Raw genomic sequence first — 13,130 nt, forward strand, 5'->3', positions numbered from 1 at the left:
CCAGCCCAAATCGAGCCCGCCCGCCAGCACTTCACATTCCCCCCAAACGACCTGCTCCCCTTGACCTTTGCCCCCCCGATCACACTGCATCTCCTCGCAGATCCTATCCGGCATGACCAAGTCTGAAGCAGCCGACACGGCAAAGGCGGAGCAGTCCGGCGGGACCTCCGTCCAGAAGAAGGACGACGGCACCACCAGCACCACCGGCGCCGCTGGCAACCAGAGCCAACAGGCACCAAAGGAGGAGAATGGCCTGATGGGTCTGATCGGAATGGTCGGTCGCATGGCGCTCATCTACTTTGCCGTGCAGTATTTCACCGGTGGATTCAACAAGAAGGCGCCCGCCACCAACCAGCCCGTCGTCGGCCTCGATGGAGAGAACGTCGCGCAGGCCACCCCGGCTGCACCTCCGCAGGGTTCCAATCAAGTCGTCAACTGGCATCCTGGCTGGCCTGAAACGGCCAAAACGGTAGAGATCCCGACGTTCCAATGCTGCGACGAATCTCATGGCGGTGTCCACAGTCATATCCGTCGCTATGGCTGTTGAAGAGTTGACTATTGGCTGACTGCTTCTTCGTCTCCTGGTTGGCCAGAACCTGTGGGTCTACATCTCCGAGGACGAGTACTTTGCCGACTTTACCGACGAGTCGAAGCTGGTTTGGACCGAAACCAACATCAAGTTTTACAAAGACTACACCGACCAGCGCATCAAGAACATTGTCGTTCCCTTCTCAGAGGTAGATCTCCGATCCCGTTGCTCAGGGAAACGCGGGACGGCTGTGGATACGTTGTTGGATGGGAGTGTGTGGCCTTGCGATTCGACTCAATTCGAGCGGTGCTGATGCCCTTGGTTGCCTCCCGACAGAATGTCCAAAACAACGGATCGCTGTATGCACACATCTACCTCACTCTCGACGATGCCTCTCCCAACCCCCGGGCCAAGAGTTTCCACCCCGACAAAGGCATTTACCGCCGGAAATGTAGGCACCACCGCTCCACTGCGCTGCCAAGGCCTTTGTATACATACCGATGGCGCATCGATCTGGCTTGGCCGCCGTGTTCTGGGCTTCTGACGGACATGAGGCTCGGGCGATCCATTCAGCGTCGTCGGGCAAGCCCGAAACCCAGGCGCTGTTGATATGGGATTCGAGGACATTCATTTGTCCACAACCACGTCGTCTCCATCCCACCTCAGAATCTTGACCATGCACACCCTCCCTCTCCGCTGCAGTGCTCACCCGATACATGAAGAAGAAGAAGGTTGTTGCAAAGAAGAACCTCTTTGAGAAGGATCAGCTGACCAACGAAGAAGAGCTGGCCAAGGCTGTCGAGGAGGCCAAGAACACGCCGATTGTCTCGTACTGGTGGAGCAACCTGACGATCCATGGTCTCGGTGACTACTCCACGATTGCATCCAACCTTCCTCCAACCTTCCTCAAAGGTACATATCCCGACGGATCCGCTCCCGTACCATATTGGTTCCGCACCAGTCTCCGATTGGTTCCGCACCAATCTTCCATCGGGCACACGTTGGTTTCGTGTTGGCTTGATACTAATCTACATCCGCGCGGTGCCCGGATCGTGCGCCTTTCCGTCTCCAGAGGTCCAAATCCACTCCAGCGGCCAGCACTACATGCCTGTCGTGTGGATCAACGACTTTTGGATGCTTCAGGACCAGCTCATCCCGATCAACGACACCGTCAAGTGAGTCCAGTGCACGAGCACCAATTCGTGCGCTGCCTCTGGTCGAATCTAGTCCAACTGCATCGAGTGGGCACGAATACGACTCTGTTAGCACTGTAGCTTCGTCCGCGCTTGCCTGTGGCTTACATGCTCCTCTGTCGGGCGTCAGGTCAGCAAACTTGACTCTCCGCTACTCGGCGATTTCCCTGTGGCAGATGCAGATGTATCTGCAGTTCGAGGAATCGTTCCGCGTCCAGACGCAAACCTTTGGCCAGAGCCAGAGCGAGACTGACGAGCTCAAGGTGAGAACGGTCGCCGCTAACCCTTGCATGAGCGTAATTCAGCCTGCCCCCAGCGCTGCAGTCCAAGCAGGAGCGGCAAGCTCATGCATATACCGTCTTTCTGGCTTTAGCGCATGTTCACGGACACGAACCCCATCCTCCTCGGAGTCACCTTTGTCGTCTCCCTGCTCCACAGTCTCTTTGACTTTTTGGCGTTCAAGAACGGTAAGTCCGTCCTGACAGGGAGTCGCACTCGTTGTGTTCGTTCGTTGAGGGAACAGTGGCAGGGGCGATGTGCCGCAGTGACGAGCTGACTTGTCTCCGCTTTCGATCTGCAGATATCGATTTCTGGCGCAACCGCAAGGACATGGAGGGCCTGTCGTTCCGCACCATCGTTCTGAATGTGGTGCAGCAGTTCATCATTTTCCTGTACCTGCTCGACAATGAAACCTCATGGATGATCCTTCTCTCCTCCGGCGCGGGGCTGCTGATTGAAACGTGGAAGATCCACAAGACCGTCATCGTGAAGGTGTGTTGCCCTCTGTCCTTGCATATGCAGCACTGAAGCTGCCACGACCAAACCAGAGCACAGATGAGGACTGGAGATTGCTGCATGGGCTGTCCATCGAGAGACAGAGCGTGCCCGACCGGGTCCGCTTCTGTTTCATCCCTTGTTTTAACTATTGTGCCACTCCTGGCCACGCTCGGCACCCAGTCCAAGCCCGAGTTCCCGTACATCGAGTTCATCGATCGCGTCAAGCCTTCGCGCCTCACCTCCAAGACCAAGAAATACGATGCGGTAAGTCGACGCTCGTTGCGATGGTGCAGCGCACCCTCTCGATCGACAAAGCCAATGTTTAGACGCCGTCGTCATCTATTGCCGGGACCAAATCTTGATTCGCCGGGCCCTCACCCCGCAATCGCCGGAACCTGATCTTCAATCATTCTTGTCTCCAGATTGCTTTCAAGTACCTCTCCTATGCGCTCGTGCCGCTCCTGATCGGATACACGATCTATTCCATGATGTACGAGTCCCACAAGAGCTGGTACTCGTTCATCATTGGAACTCTTGTCGGCTTTGTCTACATGTTTGGTGAGTGCCAACCTGCTTGGGCGCCAGTGCGAATGCTCCACAGCAGCCGTACTCGTTACCGATGTGGAAAGTCTTGCGGCATCCGTGATTTGCAACGCCATGGCTCTGGCTTTGGAGCTGTGCTTTTGGATGGACCAAACCAAGCCCGACTGTTCCAAGTCCCTTTCAGGCGTCAGTACGCTAATCAATCCTTGGCTCTTTGTTCATGGCACCAAGGTTTCATTACCATGACCCCCCAGCTCTTCATCAACTATAAGCTCAAGTCTGTTGCCCACATGCCCTGGAAGACTTTCATGTACAAAGGTAGACGCCTGGCTCCGAGACGCTTTTGAATCTGTTTCTTTGCTAAAGAGCCGCCTTTCCGGCTCAAACCCTCGCTAACATATTCTCCGTATCCGGCGCAACCTGCGTTCGTTCCTCGCCCTTCTTCCAGCCCTCAACACCTTCATTGGTATGAACGGGACGATGCATCGAGCTGTACTTGGAGCTGGTTCTGTGCAAGAGAAGAGACGGCGCGACCTTGTGCCCTCGCTGCACCAGTCTGCTCAACCAACAGTCCTCGAAACACGTCGAACGCATCATGTCCGTCCATGCTGACGCCAATTCCTGCTTGCCTCGCCAGATGATCTCTTTGCGTTCGTCATCAAGATGCCGTGGCTCCACCGTCTTGCCTGTCTGCGTGATGATGTTGTCTTCTTGATCTACCTCTACCAGCGATGGGTTTACCCCGAAGACAAGCGCCGGCGCAACGAGTTTGTGAGTGCTGGTGCTCTTGGTTGTGTTCTGGCTGCATTTGAAGCGGCTCTCGGGCTTTCATCATTCGATCATAGTCGTGCTGTGGCTGTGCGGGAGATATTCCTGCGTTGACCCGAGCCTTTGGGATCCGTCCTCTCTACCTCTCTGCAGGGCCAAGTTGGCGACGCTGATGGCGGAAACGACAGTGACTTTTTGGACTCTGACAACGAAGGAGAAGACGCCTCTTCGAAGGACAAGGTCAAGGCCAAGGCCAAGGACAGCTCCGAGTCCAAGGAATCCAAGGAGCCCAAGGAATCCAAGGAGCCGAAGAAGACCAAGTAAACATCCGCGTGGGCTCCATCACAAGATATTATGACCATCGACGTGATTGTTGAAAGGCGCGGCCTTTGTGGTGTATGCTCGATCCCTGTTGACCCAGACGGAATACAACTTGTTCTGAGCATGATATCGCTTCCGGCATGCCGATGCATCTCGTCCGATGAGGATTCCAAGCGAGCATTTGGACGCTGGCACGACTGACACGACTCCACGAACGCAGTCTACCACAAACATCCCCGTACGCATGCGGAATCGATATACAGGCGATCCAGTAAAAAACGGGACACCCTTGATTTTGACCATCGCGCGCTGGCCATGACCATTCACCGCTGGCACTCCGAGACCAGTATGCAGGTCGATTGTGGAGACCGGAGAGCGACCAGTGGTGTTCGCTCGGAGGCTGCCAAAGTGATCTGTTTGTATTTCCTATGGCATAGATGGACGCATGCTATCACAGACTACGCCGATATATGGGTGGTGTTCCATTCCCCCCTGAGTAAAGTGTACGAGCAGCCAAAAAAAAGAAAATTCCTCGACAGCGCTGTCAAACCTGCAGTGCCGATGAGGGACCGAGTCTGCCTCGCTTTCCAGCAGAGGCGCTGGGCAGAACGGTGGTCGGACAAAGCCAGTCTCTGCGAGCCGAGGGCAGCACAAATGTGCATATATGAACAAGGCAGCAGCAGCGGCGGCGACAGCAACAGCAATAGCCCCATTTGTTGCCAGCCATCAGCCGTCAGTCATCCGACCGCAGAACGGAGGAAGAAGAAGAAGAAAAAGGGAGGAGAGTGGAGCAGATGCGTTCAGTTTGAGCCCAGATTACTTGTCGAGACACAACGAGCAAGGTGCGTGGACGTGATGCGGCATACTTTTGCGACCGACGTGGGCAACCAAGCAGGAGGGGCGGCGCACAGGCCACATTGGATCCAGGTTGTTGTGTGCATCCTGGCGACCGAGGCAAAGACCGAGGCTGAAAGGTGGAGGTACGGGAGGAGACGAAGCCGGAGTTGAGGCGATGATACGTTCATGTGCACGCACAAAGCACAGCAGCGACGCAGAACACAGGCCGGGAAGGGGGCTGGCAGATACGAAAGCGCCGGAATCGGATATGCGGATGCGGGTTTCTCTGTTTCCAGAGAGAGAGAGAGCAGATGGGTACTCAGCCTTTTGATGGAGCTGGTTCTCGAGGACTGTGCATGATCAGATACGAGGGCAGAGCCGACGGGGGAGTGAGGACCCGGCAAGGCGAGGTGGCGCGAGGCCGGCGAGGGAGATGTGCAGAATTAGGAGCACGCGACGATAACAGGCAGTGATCTCCATGCGTCTTTAACGACGCCCCAGTGCGATCAAGCGATGCGGCTGGAGCCATGGCGCGGCATGGCATGGCATGTGGGATGAAGCGGTAAAAGGTGCAAATGAAATGCGAAGGCTGACGAATGGCGGGCCGCGGGCTGGTGGGCTCACAGCGGGGGATCATGAATGCAGGCGGGAAGAATGAGAGGGGCCGAGTGGCGAAAGAGAGTGGGTTAAGCGGTGGACAAAGCGAGGAGAAGCTCAAGGCTCACAGAGCGGTGACGGGATACGGGATACGAGATACGGGATACGGGATACCACGAGCCAGGGGCTTAGGCATTGGCGTCGAAGATGTGCTTTCCGCGCTGCTGGAAGTGCGTCATGGGCTTGCCGGATCCAATGACGCCAACCTTGGCATAGGGATCGTCCGAGGTCGCAAACATGGAGCCCTTCTTTCGCATGACGGAGGTCACCTGCACAGGCTTCTTCTTCTTGCTGGCAGAGTCGCCACCCTTGGTGGCAAAGCTGAGCCAGTTGTTCTGCTTCTCGCTCTGCTCGGCCGACTTTTTCTCGATGAAATCCATCAGCTTGAGCTTCTTTTGCTTGCGCTTCTCCTTCTCGCGGGCCTCGCGCTCGAGCTCGCGCTTGCGTTCGTCGGAGGACGGATCGGACGGAGGAGACGGAACGATGTTGACTCGGGCAGCAGGGGCGGCCGAGGCGTCACGGATATCCGTCAGCTTTACCGACTCGCGGGTGTTGTATCCGCTGAACACGACCGCCACCTCCTCACCGTTCGGGGGAACATCGACGATGGTGGCCTCGTAGAACTTGCCGTCGCCGCTCCACTTGGCTTGGACTTGCTGGCCCTTGGCAAGAGACTTTTTGGAAGCCGAGGAGGGCTTTGGGTTGTCCCGGGAGGAAGCCGCAGCGGGTGTCTGGGCAGCAGCGCGCGGCGGAGAGGCAGACTGGGTCAGCGAAGTATACAGAGTGATCAGCTCGCCGAGATCAGACTTGAGCTTCAGGAGCTCGGCGTTTTCGGGGTCTTTCTCCAGGGCCTCGTCGACCTGGGAGAGCTGGTACTTGTAGGACTGGAGTTCTTCGAAATCACTCATGGCGGACAGATGACGGAGGACGGGTGGGCGGAAGCGGTGCTGGTGGTGCAGACAGTGCGGATGGATCGCCGACAAAATGCCAGGAGGATGGATGGCGGGTGAGATGAGGGCGGAAAGGCGCAGAAGGGCGCAGAAGCAAAAACGAAGGAAGAGAGAGAGAGAGAGAGAGAGAGAGAGAGAGAGAGAGAGAGAGAGAGATGGGTTGTTCTCGCTCTGTGGCAGCAGCAGCAGTGTCCGGAAACGCAGTCAGCCACACATTGGCAGGCACAGTCCCACAGAAATGTCCAGCCCGCCGAATGAGATCAGGACCAAGTCAGCAGATGAATGAATGAATGAATGAGCATGGATGTATTCAGAAACCAGATAGAAGGCAGCAAAATATTTGATCGTTGATGAAAAAAAAAATAGGGCATCCCATTTTTTTTTTCTTTTTTCTTTTTTTTGTTCTGCATTGACTGTAATGAAGAAGCTGCAATATGCCAAAGGAGAACAAACCAGAGAGCAATAATCTAATGAAGTGATCCAACGACGACAAAAACGAAACAAACAAAAAAGAGTGTGCGGATAGTGCGGCGGCGGCAAACAGACGGCGAGGACCGACATCACAGGACAGACGGCCAGTGATCGACGGCGGTATTTACATACAGAAGGATTAGAAACGCAGAGTACATTCGCTCGAGCAGAGAATAAGCATACAAGAACACACATGCAGCGCGGAGCGCATGCTTGGGGCCAGGCGAGCACCGACAGCCGAATTAGATCTATATGGTGGTTTTCATCGTGGCGACAGGAACAAAACTTGATGTCAAGGGCGGCTGCTTGGAGTAGTGATGCGGAAGATGATATTGCTGGATATTTTGACGATATTGATGGTGATGGTGATGCTGATGGCGGTTGTGGGATGGGTGAAGTGGGTGCTGTGTGTGCTGTGCGTGGTGCTGGGGCTGGAGTCGAGACGAAAGTTGAGGCTGAGGCTGAGATTGGAGCTGGAGCTGAGACTGGAGCTGCGACTGGAGCTGCGACTGAGATTGCAGCTGGGGCTGGGGCTGGGGCTGACAGAGGTGGTACATGCTCCAAGAGGGAGGGCCAATGGCAGCAAAGTTGTTGCCGGTCGGCACCTGATCGAACTGCTGGGGGAGCTTGGCACACGCAGCAGACGGGCTCGGCGATGGATGGAAGGGTCGCAGCGTTGAGACAGAAGACTTGGCTGTGTAGTGGAAGGAGGTATAGGCCATAGGGATCGGCGACGGAGGCGGCGTAACAGGGTCGTAGGCATTACTGAGCGAGATGGGCTTATATACATAGGGGCCGAAGGAAGGCGGCTGCACGGAGGCGGCGGCATTGGCGGTCATCAGATCGCGGCGAGGAACAGGGCGGAAGGGCAGCGACTCGACAGGGAAGGCGCACTGGGCCGCGCGGGAGTTGGGCTGGAGGGCCAGGGGCGGGTAGTTGAAGGCCATCTCGGCACGGTACCGGAACATCTCTTGGATGTCCTCTTTGGTGATTGGATCGACATCGATCGGTTTGCGATCTGCAGCCATGAACGGAGCGCGGAGCCACAGGCGTGTCAGCAAGCAGACAGCATCTCGGAGATGATCTCGGCAGACAGACCCACACCGTTCCCACCAGATCGATGCGAGCAGGAATAGTGCCCAGATCGATGTGGGCAGGAAACACCGGGGGCGCCGCACACAAGGCCGTGGACGGCATCAACGAGCAAGACAACCAGCAAGTCAACCAGCAAGACAACCAGCAAGTCAGCCTGCGAGCTTACCATAGTCCAGCTTCGAAAACGTGACGCCAACAGCGACTGTGCTGACAAAAGAGACTCGCTTGGGAGCAAAGGCTTGCTCTGGGGTCAGGGGCGATACAGGCAGCTGGCTCTCGCAGAGCCGGTCGTGCGGGGCGGCTCCACACACAGTGTCCTCGGAGCACCGGGAGGTCTCGGACTCGGAGTCGCAGGACAGACGGGGACAGGAGGCAGGCAGAAACGGAACGGCCTTGGGGTTGAGCGAGGAAGCGAGCTTCATGGCGACAAAGGGGAAGGAGGGCTATTTCAAAGCGATCGACAGGGAGCAAAAAGCGATGGCTGGACCGAGCTGGGGGTCGCGGGGCTGAGGTATTATGGTATTACTTAGAGGCCAAGGCGGGGGGAGGGAGCAGAAGATGAAGCAGAAGCAGAAGCAGGTCGAGACGGCAGCAGAGGACGCTGGAGGATGGAGCGGATCTGGGGGAGGTGATGGTGATGGTGATGGTGATGGTGCAGGACAGAGACCTGCGCAGGTCTGGGGGGAAGTTGGCGACGAGAGAGGGGCGGCCGGACGAGGCATTTCAAAGCCCTGGGGCGACGCGGGGGTGGGGCGAGGCGCTCTCGCCGTGCTCTCGCCGTGCTCTCGCCTCTCGCCCCTCGCCGCGCACAGGCCGCTCGTGCGCAGCAGTTGTCGCACAGACGCCCCTCCGCGCCTCTCTCGCCCGTGGTCTCGGCGGGGCGAGGGCGAGGGCGAGGGGGAAGGCGAAAGGCAAGGCGCATGGCAAGGCGAAAGGCAAGGCGAAAGGCAAGGCGCATGGGTGCTTCAAGGCTCTGGTGTCGTCTCCGATCTGGCTCGCCTCGACCTGATCTCTGCACCATGTCCCCCCAAGCGGCCGACCCCAAGCGACGACCCGCCAACGACAGCGACGACGACCGCGATCCGCAGCAGAAGCGGCTGAAATGTACGCACACGCTCTCTGCGATCCAGAAGGGCCTCTGCTGCTCCTGCTGGGCTGGCTCCTCTGTCGCTGTTGCTCATGCCACGCGGGCTCAGTCGGCTAACTGTGTTGCTCTCGATTCCTGCGCGGATCTGCAATCGCGCCTCAATTCACACACCCTGGTTGGGCCGGATCCCTCCAACTGCGGCACTATGCAACCCAAATCCATCATTCCAACCAACGATCCAACTCCAATCCGTCGATGTTTGCTGTCGGTGATCGTGACAACAACACTGCCCATATTTCACAGCCCGCCGCGGTGATTCCGCCAACTCTGATCTCGGATCGGCTGATCTTCACGATGGCGCGAACCGACAGGACGATGACGATGACAATGACAATGACGATGTCGGGCCGATGCCGGTCTCATCCTCAGAGCCAAAGAAGAGGCACAAAGGTTCGCTCCGCTCGAGACACAATGCATCCCTATGTGGCAAGCCGCTCGGATATACAACTGCCTCTTCTACTGGCACTCACCCTGCATCGCTCTTGTGTCGTCGTGCCGCCAGTCCTGGAGCACGAGCAGCTCTTCCTCGAGAATCTGCCCTGCAAGGACATGTACGAAAAGAGTCTAATGCATCGCGACATTGTCAATTTTGTTGAGGTCTCGTCTCAGTAAGTACATGCCTCCCTTGTGCAGTGCCGTTGGATCACGCCTTGGCCTCAGCCCTGTCAGACTGGCGTGCGAGTCATCTTTGACGACGGATCTGACGCTTCCCTTTCCTCCTCTGAAACCTTCACTCAGAACCGACTTTATCATCACCACCTCAATCGACGGACACGTCAAGTTCTGGAAGAAGACCGAAAAGGGTATCGAGTTTGTCAAGCACTATCGTGCCCACCTCAGCGCCATTGTCGCTGTTGCCCTGAGCCACGATGGTCTGCTGTTTGCCACGGCTGGCGCCGACAAGGCTCTCAAGATCTTTGATGTTGTCAACTTTGGTAAGAATGGCTCGTCGGATGGCTCTCTTAGCAAATGGCCTCTTGGCAGATGACCTCTTGTCAAATGCCCTCTTGGCCCGCCCCACCCTGTTCTTTTCTGACGCTCTCAAACTTTATCCCGACTAGACATGATCAACTTGATCAAGTTGGACTATCTGCCCAACAGCCTCTCGTGGGCATGCCAAAAGGGCCAGATCCAGGCTCTGCTATTATGGTGAGCGAACCTACCAGTAGCCCTCAGCGCGCTTGGCTGCAGAACCTTTGTCGCCCAGCCAAAGAACCCGCAAAGGACTCGCCCATCTCGCTGTCCCGCAATACCGTCGATTGTCAGGAATCAGCAGTTCTGTCGCCCAAGGGCTGTTCCCCTCGTTCTCTGGCTTCAATCTGCTCTGATCACACGGTCAGCAGCGCTTCAGCAGCGCTTCGTGTCCAAGAATCAGCCTAGTTTCCATCACTAACGCACATGTCCACGCTGCCGAAACCCGCTAACCGCCTCTCGGGTCCTCTCGGGTCCTCTCGTCAATAGCTCGGACAAAGAATCGCCCGCCATCCATGTCTATGATGGACGCGGCGGCGATCAAACCATCTGTACCGTTTCCAAGATCCATCAGCAGCCTGTGCATATCATGCAGTATCATCCGGACGCCAATACCATCGTCAGCGTTGACGAGGGTGGCATGATTGAATACTGGGTCGTCAGCACGACCGAGCCACTCCCGCCCCCACCCGAAGCACCGTATGTCAGCTGGGAATACAAGGCCGAAACTGACCTGTACGAGTTCAAGAAGGTGAGCCCCTGACCAACGCAACGGCCTGCTGAACTCGCAATTTGCGCAGGCTCTCCCTGCGTGTATCGCTTTCCTCACCCGTCTCCTTGTCCGTTTGCTTTGTCCAGGCCAAGGTGGTGCCGAGCTCGCTGAGGTTCTCGCCGGATTTCTCCATGTTTGTGACCTTTGGGTTCGGTGACAGGGCCATCCGCATCTTCAATTTCAAGACGGGCAAGCTGATTCGGAAATATGATGAGAGCCTCAGCGTCATCACCGAGATGAAGCAGGCCGGCACTCTCGGTGACCAGCTGGATGATATGGAGTTTGGCAGACGCCTGGCCATCGAGCGCGAGTTTGGCCAGGGCAAATCCGGCCAGGTGTCGACGGCCAACGTCATCTTTGACGAGTCGGGCAACTTTATTCTGTATCCGACGCTGCTGGGCATCAAAATCGTCAACATTGTCACCAACAAGGTCGTGCGGCTCATCAGCAAAATGGACAACCAGCGCTTCCTCAACATCGCGCTCTACCAAGGTGCTCCGAAGAAGAAAAACCTGATGACCTCGGTGGGTATCACTCAGCTCCGTGATTGTGTGTCTGGAGCGCTGGATTGCGCATGCTGCCGCCGCAGATATCCAGCTCGATAACGTGTCCCGGCAACGTATCTCGCCAAGCAGCACCTATGGCAGAGCTAGCAAAGTCCAAGAGGGTTGTGAACATGACGCACCCAACGACACTGCAGCGCCTTTGTCTGCTGGTCCGCCATTCCCTCACTAACAGCCTGGCACCCCCAACACATCTCCTTTGAACCCGCAGGCCATGGCTGCCTCCGACAACCAGCTCCTGAAAGACAGTCTGGCCAACGACCCCACGCTCTTTTGCACAGCCTACAAGCGGAACCGATTCTACTTGCTGACACGGCGTGAGCAGTACGTAGCTATGTATCCGCACTCCCGGCAACATGTGGTTTGGGGAGCAATGTGCCAACGTCGCGACACGGCCACTGCACCCGTTTGCCGCCAATGGATGTGAGGTTGCCATGGCATTGCTGCTGAGACTGCTCGTTCTCTCCTTTCTTGCATTGCGTCATGACTATATCACCCTGCTTAGCGAGGAGACCGGCTCGGCGACTGGCCGCGACATCTTCAACGAAAAGCCGTCTCGCGAGGAACAGACCGTCGCAGCCATGTCCAGCACCAATCTCAAGGCTGCCATTGGCTCTGCCGCCATCATCCACACTTCTTTTGGCGACATTCATCTGCAGCTCTTCCCGCAGTATGCTCCAAAGGCGGTCGAGAACTTCGTTGGACTGGCCAAGAAGGGATTCTACAGCAACCTTATCTTCCACCGTGTGATCAAGGGCTTCATGATCCAGACCGGCTGTCCCTTTGGCGACGGCACGGGCTCCGAGTCGCTGTGGGGACACGAGTTTGAAGATGAGTTTCATAAGGCCGCCAAGCACGACCGGCCCTATACCCTCAGTATGGCCAACAGCGGACCCGGAACCAACGGAAGCCAGTTCTTCATCACGACTGTCCCAACGGTAAGCAATCGTGCACTTGCTCTCGCACCTACAAGAGGGACGTTGGCGTTTGGCAAATGTGGCGACTCGGAATCCTGACGCTCAGTCCGCTTGGTTGCTCACGATCATAGCCGTGGCTCGACAACAAGCACACCGTGTTCGGGCGAGCTACTGGCGGCATGGATGTCGTCCAAAAGATCGAGGGTCTCAAGGTGGACAAGTTCGACAAGCCTTACGAAGACGTTCGTATTCTGTCGATCGAAGTCCGATAATGTGCCGAGGGCCGTTCGGGGAGGACCGTGGCACTGATGGTGGCCCAGAATACTTGCCGACTGTGGCAACACCTCCGAGCAGGTGCGCTATTGGGACAATACAACAGCCACCGATTCCCACTCTTCAGACCATCACGACAGTCCAGGGACATTGTGCGGATAGCGACTTTCCTGGACACCCAGGTCGAGCACATGTATTCAAGCTCTGGGAATCGGGTATAATGGTGACTCACATTGTCGACAGTCGCGGCGGCTGCAGTGCTCCTGGCTTCGGATCAAAATGGTCACACTGCACAATACTGAACAGAGCCATGCAGATGTTCCAGATTGGGGGGGGGTATATACG

The 13,130-nt window shown here is 56.7% G+C and overlaps 4 protein-coding genes across 4 annotated transcripts; 2 read left to right on the forward strand and 2 right to left on the reverse strand.

Annotated features, from left to right (window-relative positions):
• The first annotated feature begins 15 nt into the window (after positions 1–15).
• BJ171DRAFT_272914 (cleft lip and palate transmembrane protein 1-domain-containing protein) lies at positions 16–4,043 on the forward strand. Its single transcript, XM_053106824.1, has 13 exons — positions 16–469; positions 594–737; positions 866–980; positions 1,232–1,441; positions 1,602–1,704; positions 1,853–1,985; positions 2,096–2,189; positions 2,303–2,493; positions 2,680–2,763; positions 2,922–3,057; positions 3,274–3,360; positions 3,491–3,508; positions 3,680–4,043. The coding sequence occupies exons 1-13, from the start codon at positions 113–115 to the stop codon at positions 3,922–3,924; spliced, it is 1,917 nt and encodes a 638-aa protein (XP_052962275.1). The 5' UTR covers positions 16–112; the 3' UTR covers positions 3,925–4,043.
• A 1,710-nt stretch (positions 4,044–5,753) lies between these two features.
• Positions 5,754–6,533, reverse strand: BJ171DRAFT_430370 (uncharacterized protein; the record flags this gene model as incomplete). The annotated part of the gene is made up of 1 exon (XM_053107894.1): positions 5,754–6,533. The coding sequence occupies one exon, from the start codon at positions 6,531–6,533 to the stop codon at positions 5,754–5,756; it is 780 nt and encodes a 259-aa protein (XP_052962276.1).
• Positions 6,534–7,139: 606 nt separating this feature from the next.
• On the reverse strand, positions 7,140–8,823 carry BJ171DRAFT_272962 (uncharacterized protein). Its single transcript, XM_053106825.1, has 2 exons — positions 8,308–8,823; positions 7,140–8,064 (listed from the first exon to the last, which is right to left on the reverse strand). The coding sequence occupies exons 1-2, from the start codon at positions 8,561–8,563 to the stop codon at positions 7,295–7,297; spliced, it is 1,026 nt and encodes a 341-aa protein (XP_052962277.1). The 5' UTR covers positions 8,564–8,823; the 3' UTR covers positions 7,140–7,294.
• Positions 8,824–9,139: 316 nt separating this feature from the next.
• BJ171DRAFT_528938 (uncharacterized protein) lies at positions 9,140–13,103 on the forward strand. Its single transcript, XM_053112725.1, has 10 exons — positions 9,140–9,245; positions 9,532–9,678; positions 9,791–9,896; positions 10,027–10,223; positions 10,350–10,437; positions 10,750–11,011; positions 11,119–11,556; positions 11,807–11,919; positions 12,101–12,533; positions 12,644–13,103. Exons 1-10 carry the CDS (start codon positions 9,161–9,163, stop codon positions 12,782–12,784), a joined length of 2,010 nt encoding a protein of 669 aa, XP_052962278.1. The 5' UTR covers positions 9,140–9,160; the 3' UTR covers positions 12,785–13,103.
• Positions 13,104–13,130: the final 27 nt, after the last annotated feature.

Source organism: Polychytrium aggregatum, assembly GCF_025602895.1.
Source record: "Polychytrium aggregatum strain JEL109 chromosome Unknown BJ171scaffold_68, whole genome shotgun sequence".
NCBI classification, from domain to species: domain Eukaryota; kingdom Fungi; phylum Chytridiomycota; class Chytridiomycetes; order Polychytriales; genus Polychytrium; species Polychytrium aggregatum.